At 44.8% G+C, this 14,636-nt stretch overlaps 1 protein-coding gene across 6 annotated transcripts in view; it reads left to right on the plus strand.

Moving 5' to 3' along the window:
* Positions 1-14,636, plus strand: part of PDE1C (phosphodiesterase 1C) — a 541,038-nt gene that overhangs the window by 74,350 nt on the left and 452,052 nt on the right. For all 6 annotated transcript variants that reach the window (XM_069588072.1, XM_069588069.1, XM_069588073.1 and 3 more), the window contains exon 2: positions 6,662-6,712. In XM_069588072.1, the coding sequence (XP_069444173.1) occupies positions 6,662-6,712 (51 nt within the window). The remainder of the gene's footprint in view (positions 1-6,661; positions 6,713-14,636) is intronic.

A 14,636-nucleotide genomic window follows, 5' to 3' on the forward strand; every position in this document is an offset into this window, starting at 1 on the left:
CCTGGGACTGCCCATCTCACAAAAGGGCCCCTCTCTACTGACAGTCTCCTGGTCTTGTGCCAGGTGTGAGATCCCAGGCAGGTGACATCTGGTGCACGGCTCTCCCTGGGGCATGATGTAGAGGGTCAGACTTTCGCATGACTTTTCTCTAGGGGTAGCCCTCTCTGGAGCACAGCTCTTATCTGCTTACATTTCTTGGAAGGCAGAGAGGCTAAAGGGAAAGGCCTTGGGCTTTGGAGCCAGGCATCCCTTGGTTTGGAATTCAGACACACAAATCTGTGGTCTTGGAAAAGTTACCTGACCTTTCTGAGTTCCTGTGTCCTGTCTATCAAATGGGAATGACAGTCTTACTCAGTGTGAAGCAGGAACCATGACAGGTTGTTCAGGGCTTTGTCTGTGATTTAGCCAATGCTTGATAAGTATTCCTGAAGGACAGATACTTACAGAACACTTAAATGTTTGGTAGGTGTTCATGTCCTTCTGGTCTGCTTCCAATTCTTGGTCTGTAGTGCGCTCTGCATGGTAGGAGGCTGATACAGTAGTTTGTTTGTTTTTTTTTTTTTTTCCATTGGCAGAGAATCTGTGCTTGTGTTTGGGGAATTACAATGTGGTGGGAGGAAAATGCAGTAAACCCAGTGAATAGAGAACAGAGCATGTGAGGAGGTGAGAAGTGCTTCCAGGAGGGGTTGTGTGGGGAAAGGGGATGAAGCAGAGAAGGAAGGGAAGTTGGGAGCTGTGATCTTAATAAGGTGGTCGTGGAATACCTTAATTAGAAGATGACAGCTAAATAAGAGAGTTAGTGATCTTGGACCAAGTCTCCTTCTCCCCAGTGTTCCATCCAGTTTTCCTTGCTTGCTGCTGCTACTGCTAAGTCGCTTCAGTCGTGTCCGACTCTGTGCGACCCCATGGATGACAGCCCACCAGGCTTCCCCATCCCTGGGATTCTCCTGGCAAGAACACTGGAGTGGGTTGCCATTTCCTTCTCCAGTGCATGAAAGTGAAAAGTGAAAGTGAAGTCGCTCAGTCATGTCTGACTCTTCGCGACCCCATGGACTGCCGCACACCAGGCTCCTCCGTCCATGGGACTTTCCAGGCGAGAGTACTGGAGTGGGGTGCCATCGCCTTCTGTTTTCTTGCTTAGGTCTTTACAAGTAGAAGGCAAGGTAAGATGAGGCCAAGCATCTGTGAGCAATTCCAAGCTTTACCTTCTGCAGAAACTAGGAGGGTGCCTGGAACCTCGTTCTAACACTCTCTTCTCTGAAGTCTCTTATGCATGGTTTTCTAGCCTCAAGACTTCCCAAAGGACCTCAGCTGGAGAGGATTCCTGATGAGCCCCAGAGCTCGTGGCTGAGCAGCAGCCAGTCAGCATGTTGGGTGGATTTCCTTGCAGGAAGCAAGGCTCTTCTGTGGAGCTGCTTTCTCATCGTGTGTTTGCCCTGGCACCCAGCACCCCAGCTGCATTTATGCTCTGGGTGCCAGGTGCCAGGTTTTCAAAACAAGAATGGCCGTGTTTTGGGTGCTCGTTTTGGTTACAAAGCAGTGCACACCTGCCCATGCCACCACCGTGCTTGTTTGGACCACCTTCCCTCCCCCCACCCCCGCATTGTGATGGCCTGAAATGTTAGTGGCTCAGCTGGGATTGGGATGCTCATTGCTCTGAAATATCTTTCTCACTGTCTCACCTGGCCCCCTCACCCCTGAAGCTGGTCTCCTTGGAGAATCCTTACTTTAAGATTTGTTTCTGGACAGTTTTCTAGTTAGGGGTGGGGGTGCAGAAACATAAAGCAAACATACCCGGGACACACTTCATTTAGAATGCTGCTTCTCAAACATTAAATAGCTTTTGAGGCAGTTGTTTAAATTCTGGAATCTTATCTTCCCTTGCAAGATTCCAGTTGAGTGGGTTTGGGATGGGACCATGGAATCTGTGTCATCGCACCACCTCCACCATCATCATTGCCATCAAGTCAGTTCCCTCGCTGAATACACTTTAATAAATCCCGATTGGGAGGCATGGTTTACCTCCCTAACTTGCTTATATGTCAAAGCTGAGTGAAATCAACTGTGGTCATCCTCCCAGGGTCCAGCCTAGTGCTGAGCTCCCAGGAGGCACTCAGGGCACATCTGTTGGAGGTTAGAGGCAATGTGAGGCGTATCCTTTTATAAAGAACCCTTCACAGTGTGAAGAGTTGCCTACTAACTAATCTCCATAGCTATGTTTGCAGTCTTAACTGTTGAAAATTTTTTTAAAGCAGAGGCATGTCTCTTTCAGAATTATAATGACAAAACAATAGCATTTTGAAAAGAAGAACTGAATAGCGGTAATTATTTTTGAAGGAAGCTGAGCCACACCTCCCTCCCTGAATGTTGTTTTGATAAAGGTGTCTGAAGTTACACCATTTATTAGTGCTTCTCAGCCTCAGCTACTCATTGGAATCATCTGGGAACTGGGAAAGAATGGATGCTTGGGTCCCACCCACTGAGGCCCACCCTCTGATCCCACCCACCGAATCTGGGCATCAGGGTTTTTAAAAAGTTCTCTAGTGATTCCGACATGCAACCAGGGCTGCAAACCACTGACTTAGAAAGTGTGGAGCCCTCTGGAGGGGGTGGGAGGGTGATTCATTTCTTGAGTCTTACAGGGAGTCCCATGGGACTCCAAAGATGGAAAGTCCCCTGATTTGTGATCCAAGACTGCTCTGAAATGTATCTGAAATACATTTCATATAAATATACATACATAGATAATGACCCAAATTATATATAGTAGTTAATTGTTTTCTACCCCTTTAATAAAAGCATTTTTTTTTCTGATTATAAGTATGGCGTGTGCTTATCCAACTGTTGGGTTTAAGTAGCAGAGTATAAAAATGGCTGATAATCTCCCCAAATGACAGCACATGGAAGAAATAACTGTTAATATATCTGGTACACCTCCTTTCTGTTTCTCTGCGGTTGAATACACACACAGCCTAGACATACAATTTGACATCAGAGGAATTAATGATGCATACTGGTCTGTGTATTATACCCAACATGACTTTTGGTAAATCTACATAATAACTTCCCTTAAATCTCATAATCATTTTTATGAGCTCTTGCCAAATTCAAACTTTCATTGCATCTGATAAATGGAACATCTACTTCATTATTGAAGCTTGCTGGATTTTTTTTTAAATAGAAAGCAAACAACACTGTGGGAAGCCCCCATGGTGTGTCTGAGCTGGCCAGCTTTGTGCTGGAGGACTGTTGAACATCTTGGATCGGTTTGTGGCCTGGAAACAGAGGGGCTTAGCAAGCTTGGCCACAACCACTCATTGTAGTGCTGGTCTTGGTTGAGTCTTAGTTTCATTTTTTAAAAAATTTTGTTTTTAATTGGAGGATAATTACTTTACAGTATTCTGATAGTTTCTGCCATACATCAGCATGAATCAGTCATAGGTATACATATGTCCCCGCCCTCTTAAACATCCCCCCTCCCCCACCTCCCTCCCCATCTCACCTCTCTAGGTTGTCACAGAGCATCAGCTTTGGGTTCCCTGTGTCATACAGCAAATTTCCACTGACTGTGTTACATATGGTAATGTATATATTTCAATGCTACTACTCAAATCATCCCACCTTTGCCCTCCCCCACTGTGTCCTAAAGTTTGTTCTCTATGGCTGCATATCCATTGCTGTCCTATAGATTTTTAAGTCCGTTAAGAGGTCCTGTTTTCACTTGCCTTCTGGACTCATGTCGAGTATAGAAAGCCCAAATGCCAGTCAGTGAAAAGGTGCCTCCCAAACATGCAAGAGCTATATCTGCCCGTAGGAGGCATCTCAGTGGCTATCTGTGGCTGGTCAGTAAGTCTGGACAGTTTTCAGTTCCTGAGAGAAGCTGATAACCTGCATTTATGTTTGAAACCTCTTGATTTTTAAATGCAGACAATGAATTGTTTAAAAATTAAATATGTTGTAGGGGCCAAGCAAAACACACCTGGGGCTTTTTATAGCCCTCTGGCACTGAGGGCTCCATCCACTGAGCCATCTGTGGCAGTTGGTATCAATTTCAATTATCAGAGAACTACTTCATTCAGTTCTAAAAACAGTGACTGAACGCAGTATTCTGCATGCCAGTCACTGAAAGATTGGAAACGCAAAGATGAAAAGTGATCATCCTTGTCTTCGCTACAGTAGTTTATAGTTTAGAGCAGTTCTTCTCAAAATATGGTCCCCAGAAGAGTGTTCTCCGTATCACATGGAAACTTGTTAGAAATGCAAATTCTTGGGTCCTATTCCAGGTCAACTGAATCAGAATCTGCATTTAAACCAACCCCGCGATCTGTTTCAACAGACCTTCCTGGTGGTTCTAGTGTCTGCCAAAGTGTGAGAACCACTGGCCTGGGAGGGTAGTGAGGCCGGGGGCAGAGGTCTGTGGAAGGCAGAAGCTGTGCTGGGAGCCAGGGGAACTTTTCGGAAATGAATGGCTCCAGCTGAATCTTAAAAGATGAGCAGGAGGGAAGCAATGGGGAGGGCTGTCTGGGAGGAGGGGGCAAAGGAGCTGTAGCAAAGAGGACAGAGAGTGTTTGAGATTTGTCCACATATAGCCTGTGGCTGGGTTCTGAAGGCAGTGCTGGGAGGTACAGTGAGCTGAGAATAGGAGGGGCTAGCTGTTCAGTACTTGGCCAGGTAGACTGGATTGTATCTTGCAGTGTTGGGGCATCATGGAGACCTTGTGGTATTGGGTCTGCATTTAAGAAAGTAATGCTGGGAGCAGGGTTCAGATTTCTTCTGGGTGAAGACAACTCTCCTGGCATGTCACTGGCCTAGATCTTGTTTCCTGCCTCTCCTGGCATGACTTGGATCTGGGTCAGCAATTCCCACCCTTGGATAGGGTGGCAGGGAGGGGAGGAAAAGCCTGGGGGTGAGGAGGCAGCCAGCAATGCCTGTGAAATTGTGATGGTGTGTGCCTGCTCCTTCTCTGTCCCTCGGGGAAAATGTGTGCTCTCTAAGCTGAATGTTGTAATGGTGGCTGGTGTTCTCAATGATGGCAGTGGTCTGCATGATCCTACTTTAATAGTGGCCCATCACTTTCTGCAGCAAATATGTTGGAGTATAACCTTAGAGATCTATAGTGTCCAAAGAGGAAGCAATTTGAACTCAGGCCAGGGAAACTCATGTCTATAGCTAACTAGGTCTTACTACTTTCTCCTGCCCTCCCTTTCTCTCTTTCTCTCTCCATTTATCTATTTCTTTTCAAAATGCTGGAGTGTGAGATACTGGAAGCAGGATGCAATGTCACCTCCCCCTGCTGGTCATTTTGTACAGTGTCTTGTTTGTAATATATACAGAGTGGAGACAATGGTCCATGGAAAAGACAGAAATATAAAGTAGCTGAGATCGAATCCATTAATTTAAAAAATTATGGTAAATTAAAAAAATTTTCACCTTTTTGAAAGGGTGAAAGGAATTTGTTGACTCCTTCCATTCTTTGCAAAATGATGTAATACATTTCTGAAGTAGCTATTTCTTGCATCCTGCACTGCAAATTTTCATAGATGAGAATGATTTTAATGATTACATTAGCAATTTCCTTTATTCTGCCTATGTATTGGATGTTCTTTCCTAAACTAAGATATTGAAAAAGTTTTTTCCATTTGATTGCTTTGGGTGTTCGTTCAAGTTGATCATACATACTTACAAAACACCCAGGGTTATAGTCTTTATGGGCATTGAAAGTGATATTTAAAGTGATTGAACCTTGTGTTTCAGTTTAACCTTTTTTTATCCGTGACGATGGTGTTCATCAGTATGCTTTCATGCTAAGTTGCTTCAGTCATGTCCAGCTCTTTGCGATCCTATGGACTATAGCCTGCCAGGCTCCTCTGTCCATGGGATAGAGGTTGCCATGCCTTCCTCCAAGGGATCTTCCTAATCCAGGGATCGAACCTGTGTCTCCTGTGTTTCCTGCATTGGCAGGCGAATTCTTTACCACTGGTACCACCTGGGAAGCTTGTTCATCAGTATAGGGGATAGTAATTATGAACCTATTGAGATGATAGGTTATAGAGAGGTTTTGCAGAGGAGAGTGAATGACCTTGCTGAGAAACCTTAGGGGTAAGGTTTTCTAGAGAAGCTTTCTGAACAATTTTCTCAATCCTCTTATTTGTTGGCTTCTAAATTTAAATATCCTTAACAAAAATCAACCTTACTGTTTTTTTTTTTTCCTGAAATCCCTGCCTTGATTTGCCCCATGGATCAGGAAAATCAGACTGATGTCAGGTGGTTGGGGTACATTTGTGTGTTGAAGGACATCCCACTGAGAGGCAGCTTGAAGCAGAAGGATGGGCACTGGCTTGGAAGCCAGGTGTACACACCTCTTACTCTGCCTGCAGGCCAGTTAACTCCCCTAAGCCCAGTAAACTAGGTACTGTTTAGGTTGTCTCCAGCCTAATTCACTGTTTTAATCAAAATGATGAAGACATTTGGCTTCATTTAGGCAGTGAGAGCAGCACTGGAAATATAGAGAGGGAGTGAAGTTGCTTTTATCCTCTTACAATGACTCTCAAACACAGCTTAATAGTGAATCCTCCTGAGGATTAGCTGTAGGTTGGCATTTTCTGTAGACACACGTGCCTTGTACTTAACTGCATCTTCTGTTTTTTTTTTTTTTTTCCAGTTGCAAATGAAGCCGGAGATAAGACTGCCAGGCCACTTGCCCGCTTCTCCCGTGAGTAAATCTTGTTTCATTCCTCTCCTGAGCTCCTTCAGTGGCTTTTTGCCTGTGTGGTTCACCCTGCCAGGTGTCAGGAAAACACTGCCCATAAAAGAGGAATATAGGAGGTATATTCAGTGGGCTAATACTCCAGTTGAGCCCTATCACCAGTGAGTTATTCATTGCTATTGCCTTTTCAATCTTTGGAATTGTGGTGTATCAAATTGTGCTTTAGGGCTTTGCTGTGCTAAGTATGGTCCTGGGAGCAGCAGAACTGACATCATCTGATGACTTTTTCAGAAATGCAGGGTCCCAGGCTCCCCTGGACCTCCTGAATCAGAACCTACATTTCAGAAAATCCCTAGATTCCTGTGCATGTTTGAATTTGAGAAGCACTGCACTGGAGGGTCCCCTGAGTGTCCTGCCATGGGGTGAGACTCATTTCTGAAGAATGAGTACAGAAGAGTCTGTGAAGTGCTTGTAGCTGTCAAGGTCCATAGAAGTGTGGAAGCATCGTCACCTCCCAATGTGGACTCAAGGCCTAGCTCTACTGGCTTTGCCTCAGTTCATTGACATTTTGAAGCTCAGATGCAATCCATGACTGCTTCTCCTTTGGCACTGGACTGTTTGTAAGGGCCTGGGAGCTCCCCATGAATTTCACTTGACTCCTGTCTCCAGGTCTTGATCCCGATGGATGAGCAAAAGTCAAAAGCCTCTTGGTGTTTTCTGTGCCAGAGTGATCACAGCAAGTTAATGCATTCCCTTGGATGAAAATCCAGATTCCTTGGAGTGGAAATATCAAGGGAGATTGAGTAGGGTTGAGGGGAGATGCTCCCCAAATGGGTGAAGCATCCAGTGGAGAAATAGCAGAACTGCGAATCAGAATAGATGGATTTTTGTTCCAGCACCATCACTGCTTGCTGGCTTTCACTTAAAGTAATTTAACTGATACTTCCTATGCCTTAGCTTTCCCATCTGAAAAACAGGAAATTCATACCTACCTTCTCTCCTTTATAAAAAAAGTTGCCATCTTTTGAAATGACACTTTGAGAGGGGTTACACAAATTCTGAGTTACTGTGTTGTTCATAAAGGTTGACCCAGTCTTGAGTGTGGATTCTGCCATAGTAAGTCTTAAAACCTAGAGGCGCAAAAGTATCGTTTCTCTTTTGTTAGGGCTTCTTCTAAACTCTGCCTTCTAGCTCTTTTTTGGCAGGGGGTGGGGAGCTTCAAAAATTTGGGATTGATTCCTAAAAATGACTTTTATAGAACTGTAATAATATATGATAATGAAAGAGCATTAAGTGCTCACATTTTAGAAACTGTAATAAAACAGTTGCTTCTCACAGGCCCTGTTTTTCACTGCTGTCCTACTTGGAATCATTATTTCCAGAGTAAGTATGTCATCCCCCAGCTCAGCGAGGGTGATGAACATGCTTTTAGTCCCTTTATTTCTTCATCTCCTGAGCAGAAGATGAAGAAATAAAGTCTCCTTTATTCTTCAGGCAAATGAATAAGCTGGAGCAGTAATGTGACCACGCAGTGCAGGCTGCACCTCCATGGGAGTCCCTGCTGTTCCGATGCTCCTCACGAGGTTAGGAAGGGGATGGAGCCCTTTAACCATGAGGCCAGAATGAAACCTGGAGCACTTAGGCCCTTCACAGAGAGAAGAGGGTGCCTCCTCTTGTAAACGGCTTCCACGTTTTCTAAATTATGAGACTGGGTTGGAGGGATGGTGTGTCACTTGAAAGCTTATTTGTAGGAGCTGAGTGAAGAGATGAGGAAAAATAATATCTACACAGGAAAAAAGTAGATAGTGGCAAACCAGTTAAGTTGGACTAATTCTGAAAAGAAAAAAAAAATCTGCTGACTTAGTCCTATGTCCTGGGAAAGAGTCAGATAGCACGTTATCTACTAAATCTTTCTATAGCAAGTCCTAGAGGAAAAAAAAAAAAAAGGTGACTTTTAGGAAGGAAAAAAAAATCCTCAATGTAGCATTGTCTGATTGTCACTCACCTCACTTCACCACATTGAAAATGACCTCTTTTGAAGTGTTCAGTTTGGGAAGACTGGAAGGATTTGAATGATAGACTTGCCTTTTGAGACTGGAAGGTGGAGCACTGTAGCATTCTCTAATGTTCACACCTCTCAGGACACATGGAAGCCCTGATAGTGCCCATGGCCCAGCACAGGATTAGGAGAGACAAGAACACAGGCAGGTTGGGTTGTGAAGACTGGACCCTGTTCAGCGGAAGATACCTGGGGTGGGGAGGAGGAGGCTGGCCCACTGGCTTCCTTAGTTTTCATTCCCTTTGGGTTCTTACACTCTGATCCCTGATTCCTCTGCAACATGTTCGTTTCTCTGTAGATTGTGCCCCTGCTTGAATCCATATACTTTTCTTGGTTTCCCCTTATTGCAATGGAGATGAATTCTGATGATTATAGTAAGGAACCCTAAAGGAGCCTAGGGTAAATGGAGCACAGATCCATGAAGACATCTGGCTTTTCCAAGGGCTGGCTTCCCATCCTACCTCGGCCATCTGATTTACCAGTCTTGCAGGCTCTCTCTAGTCCACTTATGAACAGGGTCACTTCCACAGTGTAGCCCAGTCCTTGGGTTTCTTCTCTGTGTGACTGACACCACCACCCAGAACACCATGCTTTCCTCAAAGAAGTTGATTCCAAAACCCATGGGTTAAGCTTACTTCCTGTGACATTTAGACTGGAGACACTTGCTGTGCCATGAGGTGGTGGGGGTGTCAGGAGGTGAGTCCTCCAAAACTCTGGATCCTGTCAGTCCCTTTGCCACCCCTGTCCTCATCGTTTTAGGCTTAGCAGTGGCTTTTGATTAACCTGACCTTAATCAGAGCATCTGTCTAACAACAGTTGGTACAGTGAGTAACAGGAAGTCATCCCCCTGGGAGTAGGGGGAAAGGAGCAGGAAGGAGTGGGGAGTGAGATTCAAAGGAAGTAGGGAATATTATCTTCCCCTCAGAAACCTGCAGAAAGATGAGGGTGTCCAGGAAAATGAGGAGTTGAGAGTGACCCGGACTTTCAGGCACTGCTTGCACCCAAAGTACATTGGCTTTGAGTCAACAGATGGTTTAGAATGGCTCTCACTATGAGGCTAGCTATCCTGGGGCTGTGTGTGGGGACCACCCCTCTCTCTGCAATGGTTGGGGTGAGTACTGCACTGAAGCTTTCTGACAGGCAGGGCTAACGTTAGCCACAGTGTCTCCATTGTTACAAATGAGAACAACGAGGCTGGGAGGAAAGATACAGAATTGCTCACCGCCGGAATTCTGGATCTTCCAATTCCAAATCTTGGCTATTCCCAGTGCACATTACTTCCTCCTTGGTCTAAGGGGTTAGAGTTTGCTGATTCTGGGACTTGGGGGTTGGGGGGTCTTCCAGCTCAATGGTGGAGGTGCTGAAGCTTTACCACAGGGCTGGCTTCAGAGATCCATGTGGCTGTGACCTCGACTACAGTTGGTTTCATCTGGGGTGGGAAGACTTTTCCTCCACCATCCCCTTCCGCCAGCTTACTTGTATCAGGAATCACCTAAAATAAGGGAAAAACTTGATATACAAATCCCCCTGGGAGGGGAAACACAGGGGGTTCATTCTTACTGTGAGGAAAATGATTGATTGATAGCAGATTTAGGCATTGTTTTCCCCAGATGCCTGAAAGTGTTTCCTCAGTGTGTAAAGAAAGGGAGGGGACAAAGGGATTGCTTCATGTAATTGTTCACTTGGCCATTCATTTAGTTACTCATTCAAATAGTTACTGAACATCATTGTGGGCCTGGCCCTGTGCTATATGCTAAGGACACAAATTCTGATTAAAGCAAGATCTCTGCCATCAAAGAGCTCACAGTCTAATCAGGGAACTGGAGAAGTAAGGGGCTCCAATGGACTGTGTGGAGGGAAATGATGGAGGTTGGTACAGAAGCTATGGGAGCCTGATGCTGGAGACCTCATCTGGCTGGGGGTGTGGGTGGATTCAGGGGAGCCCTCTTGGAGGAGGCAGGCAATCCTTGAGGCTCGGGGAGTGCATGGAGGTTAACAGGTAAGGAAGGTAACTTCCATTCCTTCAAAAAACAAAAACAAAAATAAAACACAAACCAATACCACTTTTCAAGGAGTAAAGGCCATGTGTAGTGTTCAGACATGGCCACAGTGTGGCAGGAAAAGCCCAGATTTTGGTGTCCAGCTCTACTGCAGGAATAGAGTAGGCCAGTGCAGTGGACAGAGCACTTTTTTTGTGATGGAGCATGTGGCATTGGAAGAGACTGTGAGGAGGGAGGGGTCGGCCCCAGAGCTTGTGTAGCTGGGCAGCTCCATTCTGGAGTTTTGATTGCTTCCCTAACTGAGGGGCGAATCATTTCTCCCCTGAGATTAGCAATGGTTGAAAAGAAAATAGTGGTGTCCAAAGCAATAAGAAAATGGAGCCTAATTAGTAATGCCTGCAAATGTGACCTCTCTTGCTTTGGGAGGTAATCATCCAGATAGTGTTGAAAATAGATTATTCTATAAAGGAACTGGAGTAGTTTCTGTGGATGGATGATAAAGCAAAGAGAGGTCGCCTGGTATTTTTGTACTGGGTGTTTGATTGGGTGAATGGTCCCCTTTCCTGGGCAGAGATGGGCATAGGCAGACAGGGGTGTACAGCTAGGCTGGGTGCTGAGCCTAGTACTTATTACATGGTGATGTCCATCGTGGAGCCCAAGGCAAATTCATATAATGTCCCATAAAATGCTTGAGGCTATTTAGAGATCTTTTCTAAATTGATGGTCATGGTGAGGATGGTTTGTTGCAGGGATTGGGAGCTTGAGTTGACAGTGGATGGGTTATACAACCAGGATGGTGAGAGCAAGGATAGGATGAAATGGGTAGGAGAAAGGGCTGAGGACTGTCTCAAGAGGTGGTGAGCTATGACTATTAGCTGGGCATTCAGTGTTATCAGCAGTGTGTTCTGTGGATGATCTACAGCCATAGAAAGGGCCCAGGACAGTGTAGGAAGAGGATGTGATTTCCTGGCTTGTCTTAAACAACTGTAACTGTTTCTGAAATGTTCAGGTCCCATGTAGAGCGCTAGGTCCCACCTCAACAGTGGTCACAGACCGAACATCTTCATTTCCCACTTGCTCCCCTGGAAAGTTATCTTCAGCAGTGGCAGCTTTGGGGGCTAAGGGGGCAGCAATCCAGCTCAGTGATCTTCAAAGTGGGGTCTCAGGGAACTTGTTAAAAATGTGAGTATTTGAACCCCTCACCAGATCTGCTGAATCAGAAACTCTTTGGGGTGGGTCTCAGCAGTCTGTGTTTTAACAAACTCTAGTCGTGATTCTGATGCACACCAAAATTGAGAACCACTGCTGTAGTTGGAAGGGCTGTGCTGTGGTGGAGGAGGCAGAGGCAGGAGCCAGCATGCAGAGCAGTACAATGGTTCTGTTTAGTTTCTGTACTATAGAACAGTACAATTTCCAGTTTTCAGTAGCCCTAAAAGGGGGGGGGGTGGCAGAGGATGAGATGGTTAGATAGCATCACTGACTCCATGGGCATGAATTTGAGTAAACCAAGAGATAGTGAAGGACCAGGAAGCCTGGAATGCTGCAATCCTTGGGATAGCAGAGTCAGACATGATTTAGTGAATGAACAGCAACAACAACAATATGTAATTACATACAGACATAAGACAAAACAGATGTTAATTGTTCTTGTCAAAGGATAGTATATTATTATTTAATTTTTATTGGTGGAGTTTGTGGGGACTGATGGAGATTATGGAAAGACGATCTAAGTTCAGTTCAGTCGCTCAGTCATGTCCGACTCTTTGCGACACCATGAATCGCAGCATGCCAGGTCTCCCTGTCCATCACCAACTCCCGGAGTTCACTCAGACTCATGTCCATTGAGTCAGTGATGCCATCCAGCCATCTCATCCTCTGTCGTCCCCTTCTCCTCCTGCCCCAAATCCCTCCCAGCATCAGAGTCTTTTCCAATGAGTCAACTCTTGGCATGAGGTGGCCAAAGTACTGGAGTTTCAGCTTTAGCATCAGTCCTTCCAAAGAACACCCAGGACTGATCTCCTTCAGAATGGACTGGTTGGATCTCCTTGCAGTCCAAGGGACTCTCAAGAGTCTTCTCCAACACCACACTTCAAAAGCATCAATTCTTTGGCACTCAGCCTTCTTCACAGTCCAACTCTCACATCCATATATGACTACTGGAAAAACCATAGCCTTGACAAGACGGACCTTAGTCAGCAAAGTAATGTCTCTGCTTTTGAATATGCTATCTAGGTTGCTCATAACTTTCCTTCCAAGGAGTAAGCATCTTTTAATTTCATGGCTGCAGTCACCATCTGCAGTGATTTTGGAGCCCCCAAAAGTTAAGTCTGACACTTTTTCCACTGTTTCTCCATCTATTTCCCATGGAGTGATGGGACTGGATGCCATGATCTTTGTTTTCTGAATGTTGAGCTTTAAGCCAACTTTTTCACTCTCCTCTTTTACTTTCATCAAGAGGCTTTTTAGTTCCTCTTCACTTTCTGCCATAAGGGTGGTGTCATCTGCATATCTGAGGTTGTTGATATTTCTCTCAGCAATCTTGATTCAGCTTGTGTTTCTTTCAGTCCAGCGTTTCTCATGATGTACTCTGCATAGAAGTTGAATAAGCAGGGTGACAATATACAGCCTTGACGTACTCCTTTTCCTCTTTGGAACCAGTCTGTTGTTCCATGTCCAGTTCTAACTGTTGCTTCCTGACCTGCATACAGATTTCTCAAGAGGCAGGTTAGGTGGTCTGGTATTCCCATCTCTTTCAGAATTTTCCACAGTTTATTGTGATCCACACAGTCAAAAGCTTTGGCATAGTCAATAAAGCAGAAATAGATGTTTTTCTGGAACTCTCTTGCTTTTTCCATGATCCAGTGGATGTTGGCAATTTGATCTCTGGTTCTTCTGCCTTTTCTAAAACCAGCTTGAACATCTGAAAGTTCACGGTTCACGTATTGCTGAAGCCTGACTTGGAGAATTTTGAGCATGACTTTACTATCATGTGAGATGAGTGCAATTGTGCAGTAGTTTGAGCATTCCTTGGCATTGCCTTTCTTTGGAATTGGAATGAAAACTGACCTTTTCCAGTCCTGTGGCCATTGCTGAGTTTTCCAAATTTGCTGGCATATTGAGTGCAGCACTTTCACAGCATCATCTTTCAGTATTTGAAATAGCTCTACTGGAATTCCATCACTTCCACTAGCTTTGTTCATAGTGATACTTCCTAAGGCCCACTTGACTTCACATTCCAAGAGGTCTGGCTCTAGATGAGTGATCACACCATCGTGATTATCCGGGTTGTGAAGATCCTTTTTGTACAGTTCTTCTGTGTATTCTTGCCATCTCTTCTTAATATCTTCTGCTTCTGTTAGGTCCATGGCATTTCTGTCCTTTATCGAGCCCATCTTTGCATGAAATGTTCCCTTGGTATCTCTAATTTTCTTGAGATCTCTAGTCTTTCCCATTCTGTTCTTTTCCTCTATTTCTTTGCATTGATCACTGAAGAAGGCTTTCTTATCTCTCCTTGCTATTCTTTGGAACTCTGCATTCAGATCCTTATATCTTTCCTTTTCTCCTTGGCTTTTCAGTTCTCTTCTTTTCACAGCTGTTTGTAAGCCTTTCCCAGACAGCCATTTTGCTTTTTTATGCATTTCTTTTCCATGGGGATGGTCTTGATCCCTGTCTCCTGTACAATGTCACGAACCTCATTCCATAGTTCATCAGGCACTCCATCTATCAGATCTAGGCCCTTAAATCTATTTCTCACTTCCACTGTATAATCATAAGGGATTTGATTGAGGTCATACTTGAATAGTCTAGCGGTTTTCCCTGTTTTCTTCAATTTCAGTCTGAATTTGGTAATAAGGAGTTCATGATCTGAGCC

The sequence above is a fragment of the Ovis canadensis genome, chromosome 4, assembly GCF_042477335.2.
Source record: "Ovis canadensis isolate MfBH-ARS-UI-01 breed Bighorn chromosome 4, ARS-UI_OviCan_v2, whole genome shotgun sequence".
NCBI lineage: Eukaryota > Metazoa > Chordata > Mammalia > Artiodactyla > Bovidae > Ovis > Ovis canadensis.